This window comes from Schistocerca nitens, chromosome 7, assembly GCF_023898315.1.
Source record: "Schistocerca nitens isolate TAMUIC-IGC-003100 chromosome 7, iqSchNite1.1, whole genome shotgun sequence".
Taxonomy (NCBI): domain Eukaryota; kingdom Metazoa; phylum Arthropoda; class Insecta; order Orthoptera; family Acrididae; genus Schistocerca; species Schistocerca nitens.
Window position 1 is genome coordinate 364,671,191 of NC_064620.1, and position 20,974 is coordinate 364,692,164.

Below are 20,974 nucleotides of genomic sequence, written 5' to 3' on the forward strand. Positions count from 1 at the left end.
CTTGACCACACTCTTTGTTATTTTTAAAATCACTTTACGTGTTTCGACATTGTCGTTTTTAATAGCCATAAAATATAATACTAAACGACATCTAGTCAATCATAGAAAATTTTTCAATATATAAATTGTATCTCGTCAACATAGGTAACCAGGAGACAAAGTATCTATTGAACAGTTGTCTATGATTGACAAAACATTGTTTGGTATTGTATTTTATAGGCTTTGAAAATGACGGAATGTCGAAGTGCGTAAGGTAGTTTTGGAAGTAATAAAAAGTATGATCAAGACATCTGAAAGGTACTAAAGATATGCTTTCATTTAAATTTTTTGAACAAGTATGCCATTGTATCCCAAATATCGAACCTTAACCTTCAAATATGTTTAGGTTTAAATAATAATAATAATTTATTATTATTATTATTATTATTATTATTATTATTATTATTATTATATAGGGGAATCTTTGCAATCTATTTAGGAAAAGACTACTTACAGTATGCTTGTCTGCCCTGTTCTGGAGTATTTTTTCTCAGTATGGGATTCTTACCAGATAGGATTGATGGAGGACGACGAAAAAGTTCAAAGAAGGGCAGCTCGTTCAGTATTATCGCGAAATACGGAAGAGTGTGTCGCGAATGTGATAAGAGAGTTGAGGTGGCGATCATTAAAACAAAGGCGCCTTCCGTTGCGGCGAGATCTTTTCACTATACTTCAGTCATCACCATTCTCTCCCGATTCACCATCGTAATAAAGTAAGGAAAATCGAGGAATTGACAAGTGTACGCACAGCACTGAATGTCCGTAGGAATTCTCAGGCTCAACCCGACCGCTGCGGCAATGGCTGCAACCGTAGCTCCCCGGTCTTCAATAATGAGAGCATCCATGTGCTGGACAACGGTGTCGGTAATGCGATGTGACGGTCCGGGTTGTCTACCCTAGAATTGCTTGTGGCACGCCTTGGCCATTGCAACGGACATGCAGTGCTCTTCGTACACGTGTGACTTTCTTTGGTGGCTTTTCGTTCCCCGCAGTCCGTCCGCTGTCAACAAGAGCGAGGAGGAGAACATAGCAAGTTCCATTACTCGATTTCCCAGAAACTTCGCTCGGTGTAAGAGGGGGAAAAATAAGATGACACGTGTCTCGGCTTATCCGTCACATTGTACCTCGAAAATACCTTGAAAACTGCTGCGTGGGGTAGCCACGCGGTCTTCGGCGCCTTTCCACGATTCGCGCGGCTCCCCCCGTCGGAGGTCCGAGTCTTCCCTCGGGCACGTGTGTGTGTCCTTAGCGTAAATTAGTTTAAGTTAGATTAACTAGTGTGTAGGCCTAGGGACCAATGACAGCTTTTTCAGAAATGGTCGAGTATATACGGATAAACCAAGACACGTGTTCGCTTGTTTTGACTCCTCTTCCGCTGAGCGAGGTATCTGGGAAACCGGGTGACTGCGCTTGTATGTTATCCTCGTAAGTGCATTGGGCAATCGACGCTTACACTAGCTCGCTCTTTCGTCACGTGGGTGTGCGCTCGTGTCCCTCTAGAGGCGAATTTTGGAACTTAGCCCTCTTATAGGGACTAGATCTTCTTCCATAGGCAATAGGATTACGACCCCTTCAGCAGTTTTTACAGCCTTCGGCCTGTTTCTTTTTGAATGACCTTAACGTAGTTTCTGAGAAATCGCTGTCGCACGAATTGACCATACTTCATAGCAGTAAAAAAATAGCTCACGTGGTAGAGTACTTGCCCGCGAAAGGCAAAGGTCCCGAGTTCGAGTCTCGGTCGGGCACACAGTTTTAATCTGCCACGAAGTTTCATATCAGCGCACACTCCGCTGCAGAGTGAAAATCTCATTCTGGAAACATCCCACAGGCTGTGGCTAAGCCATGTCTCCGCAGTATCCTTTCTTTCAGGAGTGCTAGTTCTGCAAGGTTCGCAGGAGAGCTTCTGTAAAGTTTGGAAGGTAGGAGACGCGATACTGGCAGAAGTAAAGCTGTGAGGACCGGGCGTGAGTCGTGCTTCGGTAGCTCAGATGGTAGAGCACTTGCCCGCGAAAGGCAAAGGTCCCGAGTTCGAGTCTCGGTCGGGCACACAGTTTTAATCTGCCAGGAAGTTTCATATCAGCGCACACTCCGCTGCAGAGTGAAAATCTCATTCTGGAATTCATAGCAGTAGTTCACTGATAAGCCAAAACATTATGACGACTGCCCACCGTGACGTTTTATGCCGCCTGGTGACGTTGCGGGCACGTGACGCGCTAAACAAAAGTATGAAAGCGAAGCAGATACGGACGGGGAACCACCCTAGACAAGATATGGGCTGCAAATGGGGAAATACATTGAGATAAGTGACTTTGACAAAGGGCACATTATTATTACGTAGAGCCTGTGAACGAGTATGTTGAAAACGGGGAAGGTGGTATTATGTTCACGTGCCACTGCCTTGAGCATATACGGTAAGAGGTAGAAGAACAGTAAAAGTACTACCAGACGCTAAATGGTTGCATATCCACAACTCTTCACAGAGCATGGGGTTCGGAGGCTTGTGTGCTCTGTGAAATAGGGTAGATACCTGTGGCATCTCTGCCGAAAATGAACAATGCTGGTGCACGCACAAGTGTTTCGGAGCATACTGTTCAAAGGACATGGAGCTCCGCATCTGACACGTCTACGTTTTCATATGCTGACCCAACAACATCGGCAGTTACGATTTCTGTGGGCACGGGACCATCTGGATTCGACCGTCGATCAATGGAAACGTGTCTGCTCTTTGAGTGAATCACATTTTTGTTGCACTAGGTCGATGGTCGTCTCCAAAACGCCGTCAGCGAGATGAACGGCGGCTCGAAATGTACAGCGCGGCATGGATGCAGATTGGTGAGAGCAGTAGTAAGCTATGGAAGACATTTTCTTGCGCATGCATGGGACATGTGGTAGTAATCTAAAACACGCTGACAGCTGCGAACCGTTTGCATCCCTTAAGATATCATCTTTCAGTAGTATAATTCCTCGTGTCTCGGAGTCAGAACGATACTACAACGGTTTGAGGAGCATTATAAACTCACGTTGATGTATCGGCGACCAAATTCACATGGTGTAAATCCTCTGGAACGCATCTGGGTCGTAATAGGGCGCCATCACCGCAAACGCAAATCAGCAGCCTGTTCTTTATGTGAATTACATGACATGTGCGTAAACATCTAGGGCCACATATCTCCACAAACCTACCAACAAACTGTCGAATCCCTCATACGCAGAATCAGTGATATATTTCGTTCCAAAGACAGACAAACAAGCTATTAAGCAGGTGGTCATAATGTTTCGGGTCATTAGCGTATGTGCGATTTATGGGTGACGATGTTTGAATTGCCGGCCGCGGTGGTCTCGCGGTTCTAGGCGCGCAGTCCGGAACCGTGCGACTGCCACGGTCGCAAGTTTGAATCCCGCTTCGGACATGGATGTGTGTGATGTCCTTAGGTTAGATAGGTTTAAGTAGTTCTAAGTTCTAGGGGACTGATAACCACAGCAGTTGAGTCCCATAGTGCTCAGAGCCATTTGAACCATTTGATGTTTGAATTATAATCTGCCCCCTGCGGGTTCGGGGGTTAGAATAGGCCTGCGGTATTCCTGCCTGTCGTAAGAGGCGACTAAAAGCAGTCTCAAATGTTTCGGCCTTATGTGATGGTCCCCTCTCGGGTTTGACCTCCATCTTTCAAAATTCTTCCGAAGAGCGAGCCAATTGGGGAAGGGCGCCTTACATGGTGCACTGTATCCGTCGTGCATTGAGACCTTTAGCCGGCTTTTTCGTTGTTGCAATGGTGTCCCGCTCGTTTTCCATCTCTTGGGCGATTACCACCCTGCACTCTGTGGTGTTGTTTTTAACTGCGACAACGACCTTGGACAGTTTTGCAACTAAGATCCAGCACGGTAGCCAGCCCGTTGTGGTGGGGCCGCCATGTACCCTCTTGGTTGTAGCCCCCTGACAACACAGGGATCGCTCTACTGATGCCTGCGCCGTTCACTCCCCAGGTATGCCAAGGAGTAGATGCCCATCTCCTTGGGGCATCAGGACTCCCGGCAATGGCCGTCCTGCCAGGTGGCTATTGCTGTGGCTGGGTGGCGCCCGTGGGGAGGGCCCTTGGTCGGAGTTGGTGGCATCAGGGCGGATGACCCGCAATGAAGCGTGGTACATCATCTCTCGCTGGCGGCCAGCCGCCAGCAGTCTCTAAGCGTTCTCGGGCTCAATTTAATGCTCAGAAGTACGACCCAAAAACGTTCCCCTCCCTGGCCACGCCGTGGGAAGAGCGTCTCAGGCTGGAGGTAACAGTTATTCGCCCCGATTCTTAGTTTGCACGAGAGCTGATGGGGAGTCTTTTCTCTCCACAAAGCCTCAGTTCTTCGTCGAGCATTTAGAGGACAAGTTTGGGGAGGTGGAGGGCTTGTCTAAAATGCGCTCTGGGTCAGTACTGATACAAACGGCATCCTCCGCCCAGTCACGCAGGTTACTTGCTTGTGACAAGTTGGGGGATGTTAACGTTACTATTACACCACATAAGAGTTTGAATATGGTCCAGGGTGTTATTTTCCATAGGGACCTCCTTTTGCAGTCTGATGACGAGCTGCGCGCCAACTTAGAACGTAGAGGTGTTCATTTCGTCCGGCGCGTTCATCGGGGTCCGAGGGACAATCAGGTTGCTACCGGTGCCTTCATCTTGGCCTTCGAGGGTGATACGTTACCGGAAAAGGTCAAGGTGATGGTCTACCGATGTGACGTCAAGCCCTATATCCCTCCCCCGATGCGGTGCTTCAAGTGCTGGAAGTTCGGCCGTATGTCTTCCCGCTGCACTTCCAGCCTCACATGTCGAGATTGCGGACGCCCATCTCATCCCGATACTCCATGTGCCCCGCCTCCCATCTGCGTCAACTGTGGGGAGCACCATTCACCTTGCTCGCCAGACTGCAGAATATACCAGAAAGAGCGCAAAATCATGGAATATAAGACCCTGGACAGACTGACTTATACTGAGGCCAAAAGGAAATACGACCGATTACATCCAGTGAGACTGACGTCTTCCTATGCCGCTGCTACAACACCTGTGGTCGCCCCATCGGTTTCGCGATTTCCGGCCGGATCGCTGAGTGGTACAACTCCTCCTGCCCCCTTGCCAGTGGGGGGCTCTACCCACCCAGTTGCTCCTGCGCCACCTACCTCAGGGGCAACACCATCCCCCCCCTTCAGGGACGTCCGTCCCTGCTTCTAAGCCGGAGAAGTGTCCACCTTCTTCGGCTTCTCACGCTCGCAAGGGGTCCCTTGGGTCCCTCCCTTCCCAGGTTTCCACCAGCGGGAAGGCTGACGACCGACAGTGGCGTAAGTGCCCACAATCAGCTGGTCGAAGGGCTTCACGATCCTCCTCAGTCCCAGAGACTGAATCGGTGAAGCCCTCCCAGCCAGTTAAACCCAAGGAGCAGCGTGAGAAACCAAAGAAGAAGAGCTGTAAGCCCAAGGCACTCGCGGTGGCAGCCACCCCACCGCCACCTTCCAGCTCTGTGTCTGAAGACGAGGTGGAGATTCTGGCGTCCGCTGAGGACCTCGATCTCGGCGGTCCCTCAGACGCCATGAATAGCACTAGTGCGGGTGCTCAATCGGAGGCAGCAGGTGACCCGGCGGCGTAATCTGCCTTCCCAGTCCCGTCACGCCTTTCCCAGCCATGGACAACACCATCCTCCAGTGGAACTGCAGCGGTTTCTTCCACCATCTAGCTGAGCTCCGCCAACTTATCAGCCTTCACCCTTTCCTCTGTATTGCTCTCCAGGAAACTTGGTTTCCAGCAATGCGAACCCCCGCCCTCCGTGGCTATCGGGGTTATTATAAGAACCGAGCAGCTTATGAAAGGGTATCTGGTGGCGTCTGCATATATGTCCTTCACACTCTGCACAGCGAGTCTGTCCCTCTCCAGACGCCTTTAGAGGCTGTCGCTGTACGGGTGTGGACGCCACAGGCTGTTACCGTCTGCAGTCTTTACCTTCCACCGGATGGTGATGTCTCGCAGCATGTCCTGGCTGCACTGGTCGCCCAATTGCCGCCACCTTTCTTGCTATTGGGCGACTTCAACGCCCATAACCCTCTGTGGGGTGGGTCAGTGGCAACAGGTCGAGGCGCCATCATTGAGCATTTATTGTCGCAGCTCGATCTCTCGCTGTTAAATGATGGTGCCTTCACACACTTCAGTGTGGCGCATGGCACCTACTCCGCCATTGACCTTTCCATCTGTAGCCATAGCCTCTTACCGTCTGTCCAATGGAGTGTGCATGACGACCTGTGTGGTAGTGACCACTTTCCGATCTTTTTGTCACTACCACAGCGCCACTCTTCTGGGCGCCCTAGCAGATGGGCTATGACTAAGGCTGACTGGGACTTGTTCTCCTCCACTGCCGCTTTTGAGCCTCTCTCTACTGATGACATTGATGCGGTGGTTCACTCGGTCATCACCGGCATCGTTACTGCCGCCGAATCAGCCATTCCCCGTTCCTCTGGGTCCCCTCGGCGGAAGGCTGTGCCTTGGTGGTCGCCTGAGATCGCTGAAGCGATTAAAGATCGCCGGCGGGCGCTCCAGCGTCACAAGCGACATCTACATCTACATTCATACTCCGCAAGCCACCCAACGGTGTGTGGCGGAGGGCACTTTACGTGCCACTGTCATTACCTCCCTTTCCTGTTCCAGTCGCGTATGGTTCGTGGGAAGAACGACTGTCTGAAAGCCTCCGTGCGCGCTCGAATCTCTCTAATTTTACATTCGTGATCTCCTCGGGAGGTATAAGTAGGAGGAAGCAATATACTCGATACCTCATCCAGAAACGCACCCTCTCGAAACCTGGCGAGCAAGCTACACCGCGATGCAGAGCGCCTCTCTTCCAGAGTCTGCTACTTGAGTTTGCTAAACATCTCCGTAACGCTATCACGGTTACCAAATAACCCTGTGACGAAACGCGCCGCTCTTCTTTGGATCTTCTCTATCTCCTCCGTCAACCCGATCTGGTACGGATCCCACACTGATGAGCAATACTCAAGTATAGGTCGAACGAGTGTTTTGTAAGCCACCTCCTTTGTTGATGGACTACATTTTCTAAGCACTCTCCCAATGAATCTCAACCTGGCACCCGCCTTACCAACAATTAATTTTATATGATCATTCCACTTCAAATCGTTCCGCACGCATACTCCCAGATATTTTACAGAAGTAACTGCTACCAGTGTTTGTTCCGCTATCATATAATCATACAATAAAGGATCCTTCTTTCTATGTATTCGCAATGCATTACATTTGTCTATGTTAAGGGACAGTTGCCACTCCCTGCACCAAGTGCCTATCCGCTGCAGATCTTCCTGCATTTCGCTACAATTTTCTAATGCTGCAACTTCTCTGTATACTACAGCATCATCCGCGAAAAGCCGCATGGAACTTCCGACACTATCTACTAGGTCATTTATATATATTGTGAAAAGCAATGGTCCCATAACACTCCCCTGTGGCACGCCAGAGGTTATTTTAACGTCTGTAGATGTCTCTCCATTGATAACAACATGCTGTGTTCTGTTTGCTAAAAACTCTTCAATCCAGCCACACAGCTGGTCTGATATTCCGTAGGCTCTTACTTTGTTTATCAGGCGACAGTGCGGAACTGTATCGAACGCCTTCCGGAAGTCAAGAAAAATAGCATCTACCTGGGAGCCTGTATCTAATATTTTCTGGGTCTCATGAACAAATAACGCGAGTTGGGTCTCACACGATCGCTGTTTCCGGAATCCATGTTGATTCCTACATAGTAGATTCTGGGTTTCCAAAAACGACATGATACTCGAGCAAAAAACATGTTCTAAAATTCTACAACAGATCGACGTCAGAGATATAGGTCTATAGTTTTGCGCATCTGCTCGACGACCCTTCTTGAAGACTGGGATTACCTGTGCTCTTTTCCAATCATTTGGAAATCACATCCCTCCATCGACCATCTTATCGCCTTCAAACGGCTGCGTGCGCGGGCCCGCCTCCTTATCCGCCAAGTCAAGAAGGAGTACTGGGAGCGGTATGTATCCACCATTGGCCTCCATGTCACTCCATCGCAGGTCTGGGCCAAGATTCGACGCGTCTACGGCCATCGGACCCCTGCCAGCGTCCCTGCGCTCTCACTGAATGGAGCAGTTTGTACTGACTCCGACGTCATTGCAAATCGCTTAGCAGAGCATTTTGCTATGAGTTCCGCTTCTGCGAATTACCCCCAGGCCTTCCGCTCCATTAAAGAGCGGATGGAACGTCGGAGCCTTGCGTTTCGCACCAACCACCTAGAATCTTACAATGCTCCATTTAGTGAGTGGGAATTTCGCAGTGCCCTAGCTGCTTGCCCTGATACCGCTCCTGGGCCAGATGGCATCCACTGTCAGATGCTGAAACACCTTTCAGTGGACTGCCAGCGGCGCCTTCTCGATCTTTACAACCGTCTTTGGGTCGAGGGGGAGTTTCCGTCGCAATGGCGGGAAGGCATTGTCATCCCCGTTTTGAAACCTGGAAAGAACACTCTGGAGGTGGACAGCTACCGTCCCATTAGCCTCACCAACGTTCTTTGCAAGTTGCTTGAACGGATGGTGAGCCGGCGCTTGCATTGGGTACTGGAGTCTCGGGGCCTTCTGGCTCCGTCTCAGGGTGGGTTCCGTAAAGGCCGCTCCGCCACCGACAATCTGGTGAACCTGGAGTCGGCCATCCGTACTGCCTTTGCCCGCCGTCAGCACCTGGTCGCTGTCTTTTTCGACATGCGGAAGGCGTACGATACGACATGGCGTCATCACATCCTTTCTACGCTTCATGGATGGCGTCTTCGGGGTCCTCTGCCGATTTTTATCCGCAATTTTCTGTCGTGTCGTGCCTTCCGCGTGCAAGTCGCGGCCTCGTATAGTTCCTCCCACGTCCAGGAGAACGGTGTGCCACAGGGTTCTGTTTTAAGTGTCTGCCTGTTTTTAATAGCCATTAACGGGCTTGCTGCGGCCGTGGGAAATTCTGTCTCCGCTTCCCTGTATGCTGACGACTTTTGCCTTTACTACAGCTCTACAGGCATTGCAGCTGTTGAACGTCAGCTACAGGGCGCTATCCGTAAGGCGCAGTCTTGGGCTGTAGCGCATGGGTTTCAGTTTTCGGCAGCCAAGACCTGCGTTATGCATTTCTGCCGGCGCCGGACAGTCCATCCTGAGCCGCAGCTTTATCTTGCCGACGAACTCCTTGCAGTGGTTGAGACCCACAGGTTTTTGGGGGTCGTTTTTGATGCTCGGTTGACTTGGCTGCCTCATATTCGGCAGCTCAAACAGGCGTGTTGGCGGCATCTCAATGCACTGCGATGTTTGAGCCACACCCGCTGGGGCGCCGACCGCTCTACCCTGTTACGGCTCTACCAGGCGTTAATCCAGTCCCGCCTGGATTATGGGTGCCTGGCTTATGGCTCAGCATCCCCGTCTGCGTTGCGGGTGCTGGACCCAATTCTCCACAGCGGGATACGCCTTGCCACTGGTGCTTTCCGCACCAGCCCTGTGGACAGCTTACTAGTGGAGGCAGGTGTCCCTCCACTGCGGTTCCGACGCCAACGTTTACTGGCCGCTTATGCTGCCCATGTTCTAAGCTCGCCTGGCATCCTAACTATCGTCTCCTGTTCCCGCGATCGGTCGTCCGTCTGCCGGAACGTCGGCCCCGCTCTGGTTGTACAATAGCGGTCCGCGTCAAAGAGCTTCTCTGCGGGCTTGGGTTTTTCCCTGTTCCACCTCCTTTCCGGGCGCCTCTGCGTACACCCCCGTGGTGTGTTCCTCACCCTTGCCTTCGGCTCGACTTGGCACAGGGCTCGAAGGACTCGGTCCCTCCAGAGGCCTTCCGCCGCCGCTTTTCTTCCATCCTGGCCACGTATCAGGGCTCTGGCATTGTTTACACCGACGGTTCGATGGTTGCTGGTCGTGTCGGGTATGCGCTAACTCTAGGGGACCATTCCGAGCAACGTTCCTTGCCGGATGGCTGCAGCGTTTACACTGCTGAGCTGGTCGCCATCTTTCGTGCCCTAGAGTATATCCGCTCCTGCTCAGGTGAGTCCTTCGTTATCTGTAGCGATTCCCTGAGCGGTTTACGAGCTCTCGACCAGTGTTTTCCTCGTTCTCGTCTGGTGATGGCTATCCATGAGTCCCTGCATACTCTTGCGCGTTGCGGCCGCTCTGTGGTCTTCGTGTGGACCCCCGGTCACGTCGGTATTCCGGGCAATGAGAATGTTGACCGCCTGGCCAAACAGGCCACCACTGAACCCACCCTGGACATTGGCCTCCCGGCGACTGATTTGCGGGCAGTCTTCCGCCGGGAAGTTCTCTCGCTTTGGGACACTGAATGGCGCAATCTGCCCACGCCAAACAAACTCCGTTCTCTCAAGGCGACGACGCGTGTGTGGCAGTCATCCATGCGAGCCACTCGCAGAGATTCAGTTGTTCTTTGTCGGCTCCGCATTGGCCACACCCGACTGTCTCACAGTTATTTATTGCGTCGTGAGGACCCACCTCTCTGTCGCTGTGGGGCGGTTTTGACGGTGGTGCACATTTTATTAACTTGTCCGCTTTTAACTGTGCTCAGGCAGACATTTGCGCTGCCTGATACGCTCCCTGCCCTTTTACTAGATGACTCCGCCGTGGTGGACTTCGTTTTGCGTTTTATTCGGGCAGGGGGTTTTTATAGTTTAATCTGAGTGTTTTTTAGCGTTGATTCTGGCTTTTAGCCTCTGATTTTAAACTGAGTTTGTAATGTGTTCTTGGTGGTTGGCTTTTCCTCTTTTTTTTTCTCTATGGTCGGCCAACCACCGTCACACTCTGTGTGTTTTACTTTGTTTTGTCTGATCTCTGTTGGAGTCTTTTTCGTCCTGTGTCGTCTGACGTCTTTCCTGCTGTTTGTTTTTTATTCTCTTTGGGCGGTTTTAATTTTTTTTTTTTTTTTTTTTGGAAAAAGGGACCGATGACCATCGCAGTCTGGTCCCTTTCAATCCCACAAACCAACCAACCAACCAACCAATTATAATCTGCTTTCCTCCGTTATTTTGATTTATGCATGTGGCACTAATGTTGAGTTCTACGAAAAGGAAGGTTTCGGCTAAATTTCGTTGAATTTCGCCATAATATTCAGAAATTGTAAAATGCTACTCACATCGCGTATGGGTTTCTCTGCATAAAGGTTCTGGTGCTACAGTCTGGAACCGCGCGACCACTGCGGTCGCAGGTTCGAATCCTGCCTCGGGCATGGATGTGTGTGTTGTCCTTAGGTTAGTTAGGTTTAAGTAGTTCTAAGTTCTAGGGGACTTATGACCTCAGCAGTTGAGTCCCATAGTGCTCAGAGCCATTTTTGTCTCTGCATAAAATATTCAGCGTTGTATACGCTCGTTAAGCCCAAACGTATTACTCGTAGTTTTTGTAATATTATTACACTCCCCCAAATAATGTATAGTTTTTTTATGGCTGTATGCTAGTTTTAAAGGAGCGCCAGCGAGCTAGGTACTGAAATAAAATTAAAAGCTCGTTATATATTATTCTAGATGAAGCGGTTTCCAAGAAACGAACAAACATCAGGCAGTAACGGATGGAAGTAGATATCTTCGAGGTTGTATTTATGCGTTGAGAAAGTGACCTAGTTAAAAGCGTTGCTGTAACATTTGTGATTTGTGAGACATGTCCCACCAAGAAGAAGAAACAGCATCAGGGAATGAATCCACTTACAGGATACGAATTGCCCATACTGTAGAAACCCAAATATTTATAAATCTGTCACATACACTGAGGTAACAAAAGTCATGGGATGGCAATATGTACATTTACAAATGGCGGTACTGTCTCGTGCACAAGGTATAAAAGGGCAGTGCGGCGAAATTTGGCGTTAATGGGCTATGGCAGCAGACTATCGGCGCAAGTGCCTTTTCAAATAACACGTAATCGCCTACAGCGCCTCTCTTTGGCTCGTGGCCGTATCGGTTGGACCGTAGACGACTGGAAAACCGTGGCCTGCTAATATGAGTCCCGATTTCAATTGATAAGAACTGATGGTAGGGTTCGAGTGTGGCGCAGAGCGCACAAAGTCATGGAACCAAGTTGTCAACAAGGCACTGTGCAAGCTGGTAGTTGGTTCAAATGGCTCTGAGAACTATGAGACTTAACTTCTGAGGTCATCAGTCCCCTAGAACTTAGAACTACTTAAACCTAACTAACGTAAGGACATCACACAACACCCAGTCATCACGAGGCAGAGAAAATCTCTGACCCCGCCGGGAATCGAATCCGGGAACCCGGGCGCGGGAAGCGAGAACGCTACCGCACGACCAGGAGCTGCGGACGGATGGTAGTGGCTCCGTAATAGTGTGGGCTTTGTTCACATGGAATGCACTGGGTTCTCTGGTCAAACGGAACCGATCATTGACTGGAAATGGCTATGTTTGGCTACTTCGAGACCACTTACAGCTAGTCATGGACTTCATGTTCCCAAACAACCATGAAATTTTTATGGATGACAATGCGCAATGTCACCGAGCCACTGTTGTTCGCGATTGGTTTGAATAACATTCTGGACAATGCGATCGAATGATTTGGCCACCCATATCGTCCGACATGAATCCCATCGAACATTTATGGGACATAATCGAGAGATCAGTTCGTGCACAAAATCCTGCAATTTCGACATTTCCCACAATTATGGACGGCTGTTGAGGCAGCACGGCTCAGTATTTCTACAGGTGACTTCCAGCGACTTGTTGACTACATGCCACGTCGGGTTGCTGCACTACGCTGGGCAGAAGGTGGTTCGACACGATATTAGGAGGTGTCCCATGACTGTTGTCACCTGTATGTACAATACAATAAAAATATTAAGAACGACAAAAATTTGAAAATTATATTTCAGGAGAATCGTTTAATTTTTATGCACTATACATGGCATGAAAAGACAAATTTGGAAAATCTGTTATTTGAATATCCCTAACATCGTCAGTTACAACTTTTGTCGTAGAAAGCATTCTTCTGTACTTTGCGCTCTCCTCTCCATTTCTTGATAGGCCTAATTTTGTTTCGCTGAAATAAATTCTCTACAATTTGTTTCTTGACTTCCCTTTGCTAAAAACTTGTGTCTGAAAAATGTAGAGAAAGTTTCGCTTTCGTTATCTGAATAGTTGCATGAGGTTTCGTTGCTGATTGATTGTTTTCGAAACATCTTTTTTTTTTTTTTCTTTCCAGATGGTCTACCTTGCCATTGATTCTAAACACTCTCTGTCGAAAAGTACCCAGCTCTCACGTTCCTAAGTAGCATACTCCAGATGAACGTCTTACTTTTTTACTTACAGTTGTCTAATTTTATTGATAGCATGTTTTGCTGTTGGAATTCCTTTTCTGATATCCTTACTGTCTGTTGTCTTTTGTAAGTAAGGTGTCTAAATAACAAAATTTTTCAACTTTTCCATTTTATTTCTTTCTATTTTGATGTCAGGCGTTTTCTTCTTTATCTTTGATAACAGTATTAAGTATTAAAGAAAATAAACTAGCTCCCTGCCAGTATCCCATAACTTTTTACAACTAACATATTACAGTAAATATCAAAATACAGATTACTTCACTTAAATGCAAGATAGCAATCTAGAAAAAAGTCTTTCACTGCCACTGTCATCAGTAAGCCCGATAGCTGAATCCTAACAATCACCAACACACAGTCATCAGCGCCTGCCAGAAGTGAACATGGAGAGTTACAGTCAAACTACAGAAAAGCTCTGTAAAATCGTTTATTTTGCGGAATGATTTTGGCTGATTATGAAAAAATGTGACTGTTGTACATCTCAGTTTATTTGCAGAAAAACGATTAAACATTCAGGCATTTTGGCACCTAAAGATCTGCAGTGTAACACGTAATGCTCATAAAATGTGTTGATAATAGCTTCCGATACGCCTAACATATAACGTAGCGTCCCAAGTGTGCTATCTACAGGGCCCCTAGTGCGAGAAATCATCTTTCTGCTGACTTGGGCATGCAGCTCCTAGCACCAGTAACGTTACTGAATAGAACACTAATCATCTCAGTAACCAAAAGATGAGAAACAGTATTCAAGGTAACTGGAGATCCTACAGAGTTTTGTCGATCTGAAAAACACGAGTGGGGAAAAAATTGAAGGGGTCGGAGAGATATAGTCATAAGCCACATCGAACTAGTTTTGAGATACAGCGAGTTTAAAGTTCCACGGAGGTCTCAAAATGTTTAATACAAAATAGAAACCTAATTTCTACTGCAAACACTTGCTTAATACTTGCGAAGCATGTTGTTAAATAGTCAACTCTTTGCGCGCTAGACAATATTATTTTTAGAATGATTCTAATTAAGATGTAGTCAGCGGTGGCTTATGACTATATCTCCCAAAAAATTGTTTAAAACATAAAGTATGAATTTTAAGGGTTTATTTTAACCACCCTTACACAGCAAACAGAATATATAATTTTTACACATTAATATATACATATCAGGTACCTGAGATTTATAAATTACTTTTTCATTGATACAGTTACATCAAGGAAGTTCCTCTATCTCATCATTGTACACGTTATTTCAAGTACATTACCGAAAGAAATATTGATTTGCTGCAGGTATGTATGGCATAAGAGACAGTACATCATAAATTTTTTTCTGGTTAATTGGTAGTGGCTTTCTGTACTTTATTGGCATCTGATATGGATTTGGTTCAACTAGCCTTCCTTTCTTTTTGACACGAATATCCACTGACATGAAAGCTCCTATGTCTGAATAAGAGTGCTTTACACTTAGCTTGAAGGGATCTTCAGACTCAAACATAAATAGAGTGGCTCCACGGAAATGGTGGGGACCTCCAGACGTGGATTCTGTACGTTTTGAGATCAATGTCTTCAGGGTTTCCAAACTTCTGAAGTCTTTTCTTTCCATTTTAGTTACAATGAAATGTTTTGGACTCGCAGATTTTATTACTTCTGCCCATTCATCTGGAGTGTACACTATTGGACGTCTGTTTCTTGTACACCGTTCAATGCGACCAAAATCACGATCGCAAGGTAGCATGGTGTGACCTACCACAGGGAAGTAATACTGGACAGAATCAAATCTTTTGGTAGCAACAAGGGACCTTTCCAAAGCAATAATAGTCCAATTGTTCGCCTCACCCTTGCAGTTGTCTGTGATTATGTGGAGATGTTTTGTCTGAGGATTAGTATCTCCAAGTACTTCAATAAGCAGCTCCCAACCTCATCTGAACCCCGTCCTCCTTCTTTCTCGCTCCACAGAAACATAACCTTTATTTGATCCACAGTCGTGGATACCATAGTTGTATGTCCATATTTTCCTCTTGTAAAATGCTGGACTAACTGTTAGTTCAGGCGTGGGGAACGTTTGCTGCATGTCCATTGCTATCACATGATGCTCTTTCGAATTTTCTTTAGCCAGAGCAGTTAAAGACGCAATCATATTTTGTCCTCTGTCAGCCTTTATGAGATGCAGTTCATATTGTTGTTTCTTTTCTGTGACTTCTTCTGCGCATAATTCTGGGTTATTTATTACAATTAGAAATCCATCACATTTTGAACAGGTGTCACTTTTTGGTAGTTTGAAGCCAATGTTAAATTCAGATACGAAAATTTCTCCGAATTTACTTTCAGACACTGCAGGAACCTGCTTTTCCTTGCAGTATTCTGAGTATTTATCTCGAAATAAGGAAGCAATTGTGAGATCACCATCCAAATACACTGTATTCGGGTTCAGTTGCCTACTGTAATGACCGTTATATTTCGGTATGGCGTTGAGAAATTCTGTAACACTTCGTACAGCTTTGTCTTGAAATTTATGTGGGTAGTTTCCACGTTTTCCTGAAAGAAAAAAAAAGATGAGCTTATATCCTCTTCCTAATAGAAGTATTTGTATAGTACTCAGTTTGAGTACATCCCTATCTTATAGCACAGAGTAACATACAAACCTCTTCCATCTTCTTTTGGCACTTCAAATCCCTGCTTCATTTGAAGTTGCAAATTCCTCACTCTTCGTGCCATGAACCCTTAGGAAAGCTTCCCTGCAGATCATGGCTTTATTCCGCATATCCTCACATTATAAGAAAATGTAATATCCCTGGATGATATTTTCTTGGAAGACTTTTTTGGATAGCTTTGAAAGAAATTATGACAAATATAACAAAATGGAATAAATATACAAAATATTAAACCTTGTGTATTTAAATAGTGAACAAACCTCCGCTTTTTCGGTTCCATTTTCATACAACTCATCAGCTAAGTATTCTGGGCATTAAAGTTATACGAGGGCTGCCCAGTAAATAATGCCCCATATTTTTTTTCTCCGAAATAAAAAATATTAGAAATGTGAAACTTTAGGTGCGAGTTATTTGAAGTTTCCCGCGTGTGTACGCAAAGTTTCAATTTCCTCCGACAGAGAGCGGTGGTGTAGGAATGTTCTAAAATGGCGTCTGCAAGTGACATCCGTCAGAAACAACGTGCAGTGATTGAATTTCTCGTAGCAGAGGAAGAAACCGTGGGCAATATCCATAAACGCTTGTGCAACGTCTACGGAACATCTGCAGTCGATAGGAGTACTGTTGGTCGCTGGGCACAGAGGGTGAAAGCATCAGAGGGCGGTGCTGCGGAGCTCCGAGATTGCCGCGGTCGGGAAGGCCTCCCACGGCTGTCACGCCTGACATGTTGCAGCGGGCTGATGTTCTCATTCGACGGGATCGACGCATTACGACTCGACAATTGGCACTGGAGTTGTCAGTAAGCAAAGGAAGTGTGGATGTGATTATCAATCAGCTTGGATACTCAAAAGTGTGTGCAAGATGGGTTCCTCGGTGTCTTACTGTCGATCACAAATCCCAAAGAAAAGACATTTCTTTCGATTTGTTGCGACGCTTTCACGTTGACGGGGAGGCCTTTTTGTCACGGATTGTGACAGGTGATGAAACTTGGGTGCATCATTTTGAGCCCGAAACAAAAAGACAATCGATGGGATGGCGTCATACTTATTCTCCACAGAAGAAAAAATTCAAAACAGGTCCTTCAGCCGGAAAAGTCATGATGACTGTGTTTTGGGATTGCGAGGGCGTAATTCTCATTGATGTGATGCCAAAAGGCAGTACCATTAATTCAGAGGCTTATGTCAAAACATTAGACAAACTTAAGCAGCGCTTTCGGCGCCTTGGGCGTCATGTTAACCCATAGGATGTTTTGATTCAGCATGATAACGCTCGTCCTCACACAAGTTTGAGGACTTGTGAACACATCGCGAAACTGGGTTGGATAGTGTTACCCCATCCACCCTACAGCCCCGATTTGGCTCCTTCAGACTTTCACTTGTTTGGGCCAATGAAGAATTTCATTCGTGGAAGACGTTTTGCCGATGACGAAGAAGTGATTCACGAAGTGACAACCTGGCTCCGTAGGCAGAGTAAAGATTTTTACCGGCAGGGAATACACGCTCTTGTGTCTCGCTGGAAAAAGGCCGTCGAACTTGAAGGAGATTATGTGGAAAAATAAAGCAAGTAGACAAAACATCAGTCTTTCACATATGTAAATTTGATTGTTGTGGAATAAATACTTCTGGAGAAAAAAAATATGGGGCATTATTTACTGGGCAACCCTCGTATATGTCCGAAAATGAATGAAAAATGTTTTCTTCCTCTCCAAGCAGTTTTGTGAAGCATTTATTTAAACAAGTACAGGGACTTCCTATAGTAGCAGCCTGAACAGTCTTGTTGGTTTTTAAAGACTTATACTGCTGATCAGCATTTTGTCGACGTTTTGCTTTATTTTTCTTCCACTGATCAATATTTCGTTTTATTTTCCGTGAAGGCTTTGGTTTTTCAGGTGATTCTTCATTTATTCTACTTATTTCAATCTATAATATGAGGAGCAAAATAGTCTAAGAATTTGCGTGAGATACAGTCATAAGCCACACAAAACATTAAATTTCGCTAAAATCACATTAATGAGAAAATATTTTTTATACATCTTTTGCCTTTGAAACTACATTATTGCACCATTAAGCAGTAATATAAATGTGCCCATCAAGTTTCAACATTAACACACAGGATGGCTGTCAAATGCGTTGGCAATGTTGAGAGAAACAAAGTCACAAGCCACAGGAAATTAATCAGTAGAAATAAACCGTTTTATATACTTACCGAAACATCATCTGAGCTGGAACTGCTGGTCGATGGATGACAAGATTCATCACTGACAGGATCCAAAGGGTAAAGCTCTTCACTTCCACTACTGTCTGTGTCAAATATGCGTTGAAGACCCGAAGACGCTTCAGACGTTACTGACCGACCTGCCATTTTGCCGTGGCTTGTGACTATGTATCTTCTGAAACTACCACCAGATGGCACAGCATAGAACTGCACTTCGTCATAGCTTGCCATCTGTTGCAGTAACACGGAACTTTTTCAACACATTGTGAAGAAGACATTTTTAAGAATGCCGCAACATGAAAAACTCAATTTCGTGAAAGTTGTGGCTTATGACTATATCTCTCCGAGCCCTTCAATTGTAAACATTGACTGGCGAGTGTACCAAATTGAAAGATTTGGACGCCAGTATGCCTATGCAACATTATACCACTCCATGCCATAATACCAGGCCACCAAAACTATCATGTTCGACAGTGCTGGGCGTATACCCATATGGCGAGAGGTAGGAACATGTAATGCACCCAGGAGCATTATCGGACATGATCGTTTTGGCGGTACAGTTGCTATGGTGTGAGGATGCATAATGCTGCGTGGACCTACTGCCCGGTCAACGTTAACGTGACACTGCACTCCTTCCCTACGTGCTTCTTTTCAGGGGTGCATTTGGCCCTGACCTCATTTTTAAGGATGACAGTGCACGATCGCATCGAACTACGCAGGTGGAGCAGCTCTTGGAACGGGAGTATTTTTGGCGACGGCACTCGGTTGTCCGTTCCCGCGAGTTACATATCATGAAGCACGTATGGAATGTGTTGGGGGAGATGTATTCCAGGACGTCCACATGCACCGACGATCACCCAGCAGTTGTCAGCCGTGTTGGTTGAGGAATGGAACGCTCTCCACAAGAATTCCGTAGCAAGCTGTGGCCAGCTTGGAAGCAAGTTGCAGAGCATGCACCACCGTTCGTGGTGATCACACACCCTATTAACACAGATGTCCCGCCGCTTGTAATGTCCAGGAAACCCTCACGAATTGCGGTGACTTCCGTGTAATTGTTGTTCTTGAATAAAAATGTCGTTTCTGTTCACCCTATTGCGTATTTCTTTCAGTTACCTTCTGTACAATACTGTAGCAGTTTTTTCATTGTATGGTCCAAGTTTAATCGAGAAATCCACCTAGCAAAGAAGAAAATGATCCAGAGAATTTTAGACCAGTTGCACTACTTTGTCTTCTCTACAAATTGCTGGAAAGACTGATTTTAAATCGCCTATCACTTGCAATTGCCCCCCCCCCCCCACTTATACTTCAGCAATCTGGATTTCGTTCAGGTAAAAGCTCTAATGGACAATTGCTAAATCTCACACAGTTCATAGAATATGGCTTTGAAGCTCCGAAGGTGCTAGGAGTGGCATTTGTCGACTTACCAGCGGCTTATGATACGGTCAGTCACCAGCTACTACGCGCGACCGCTACGGTCGCAGGCTCGAACTCTGCCTCGGGCATGGATGTGTGTGATGTTCTTAGGTTAGTTAGTTTTAAGTAGGCTAGTTCTAAGTTCTAGGGGACTAGTGACCTCAGATGTTAAGTCCCATAGCTCTCAGAGCCATTTGAACCATTTGATCCAGCTACTACTAGTCAAGGTCTGCAGTCTGACCAAAGATTTAGGTCTAGCCAGACTCATCGCCTCCCTTCTGCAGAATCGCAGGTTCTTCGTCGACTTTCAAGGACAGCGTAGTCGATGGAAACTACAGAAGAATGGCCTCCCGCAAGGAAGTGTTTTGGCTCCAATGCTGTTTAATACAGGGTGGCGCAGGGGAACGGGAAATTTTGAACGTTACAGTTGGCAGCACTGTAGCGCCGGCAGATGTTCGAAACTTTCCACAATTGATGTGAACGTATTGCCATTTAGTAATCATGGAGAATTGGACTGGTGCGGAAAGTGCAGTAGCTGTGAGAGCGTTTTACAAAAATGGTGATAGTGCGACTGCCGCGCAGACAACATTTCGACAGCATTACCAGCTTGGACGTCATGGACGTGTCCCATCTGCGCATGCGATTACAACGTATCTGCCTTGAAAAAGAAACCACCAGGTGGCATTCCAACGGTACGTACCCCAGAGAACATTGCAGCTGCTAGAGCTGCAATCGAGAGAAGTCCTCGCCGCTCCGTTCGACAGCATGCATCTTCGCTATGGATTAAGCGACGAAGCTTACAAAGAATACTGCACGAATTAGACTTCCATCCCTATAAGTTGCAGATTGTGCAACACTTACATGAACGAGACCCAGTGTCACGTATGGAGTTTAGTAGCCAGATATTGGCTAAAATCAACGAGGACGCGAATTTCCTTGGTAACTTATGGATATCAGACGAAACCCATTTCCTCCTGAAGATTCGTGAACAAACAGAATTTTCGTTATTGGGCACAGGACAATCCTTGTGAGTTTCACCAGCGACCACTACATAGCGCCAAGGTCACAATATGGTGTGCTGTATCATGTCATGGTGTTATCGGCCCTTATTTTTTTGAACGTGAGGATGGTAGTGCAGTGACAGTAACATCCGCTCGATATGTTGAAATGCTTCAAACATTCTTTACACCGAGACTGTACGAGCTTAATCTTAACGTCGAAAACATGTGGTTTCAGCAGGACGGAGCCACGTCACACACTGCTCGACAATCGATGGCAGCAGTTCGTCAATTGTTTGGAAGACGCATTATTTCACATAACGGTG

The 20,974-nt window shown here is 46.7% G+C and overlaps 2 protein-coding genes across 4 annotated transcripts in view; one reads left to right on the forward strand and one right to left on the reverse strand.

The window, feature by feature from the left end:
* LOC126195282 (proton-coupled amino acid transporter-like protein pathetic) overlaps positions 1–20,974 on the forward strand; it is a 269,764-nt gene that overhangs the window by 23,814 nt on the left and 224,976 nt on the right. The window lies entirely within an intron of this gene.
* Positions 15,273–16,113, reverse strand: LOC126195285 (uncharacterized). The gene is made up of 2 exons (XM_049933832.1): positions 16,018–16,113; positions 15,273–15,910 (listed from the first exon to the last, which is right to left on the reverse strand). The coding sequence occupies exons 1-2, from the start codon at positions 16,088–16,090 to the stop codon at positions 15,294–15,296; spliced, it is 690 nt and encodes a 229-aa protein (XP_049789789.1). The 5' UTR covers positions 16,091–16,113; the 3' UTR covers positions 15,273–15,293.

Coding starts and splice junctions, on each gene's coding strand:
- LOC126195285 (XM_049933832.1), bottom strand. CDS start 16,090: ATGGCACGAAGAGTGAGGAATTTGCAACTTCAAATGAAGCAGGGATTT. Junction 15,911..16,017: donor GCCAAAAGAAGATGGAAGAG/GTTTGTATGTTA, acceptor TTTTTCTTTCAG/GAAAACGTGGAAACTACCCA.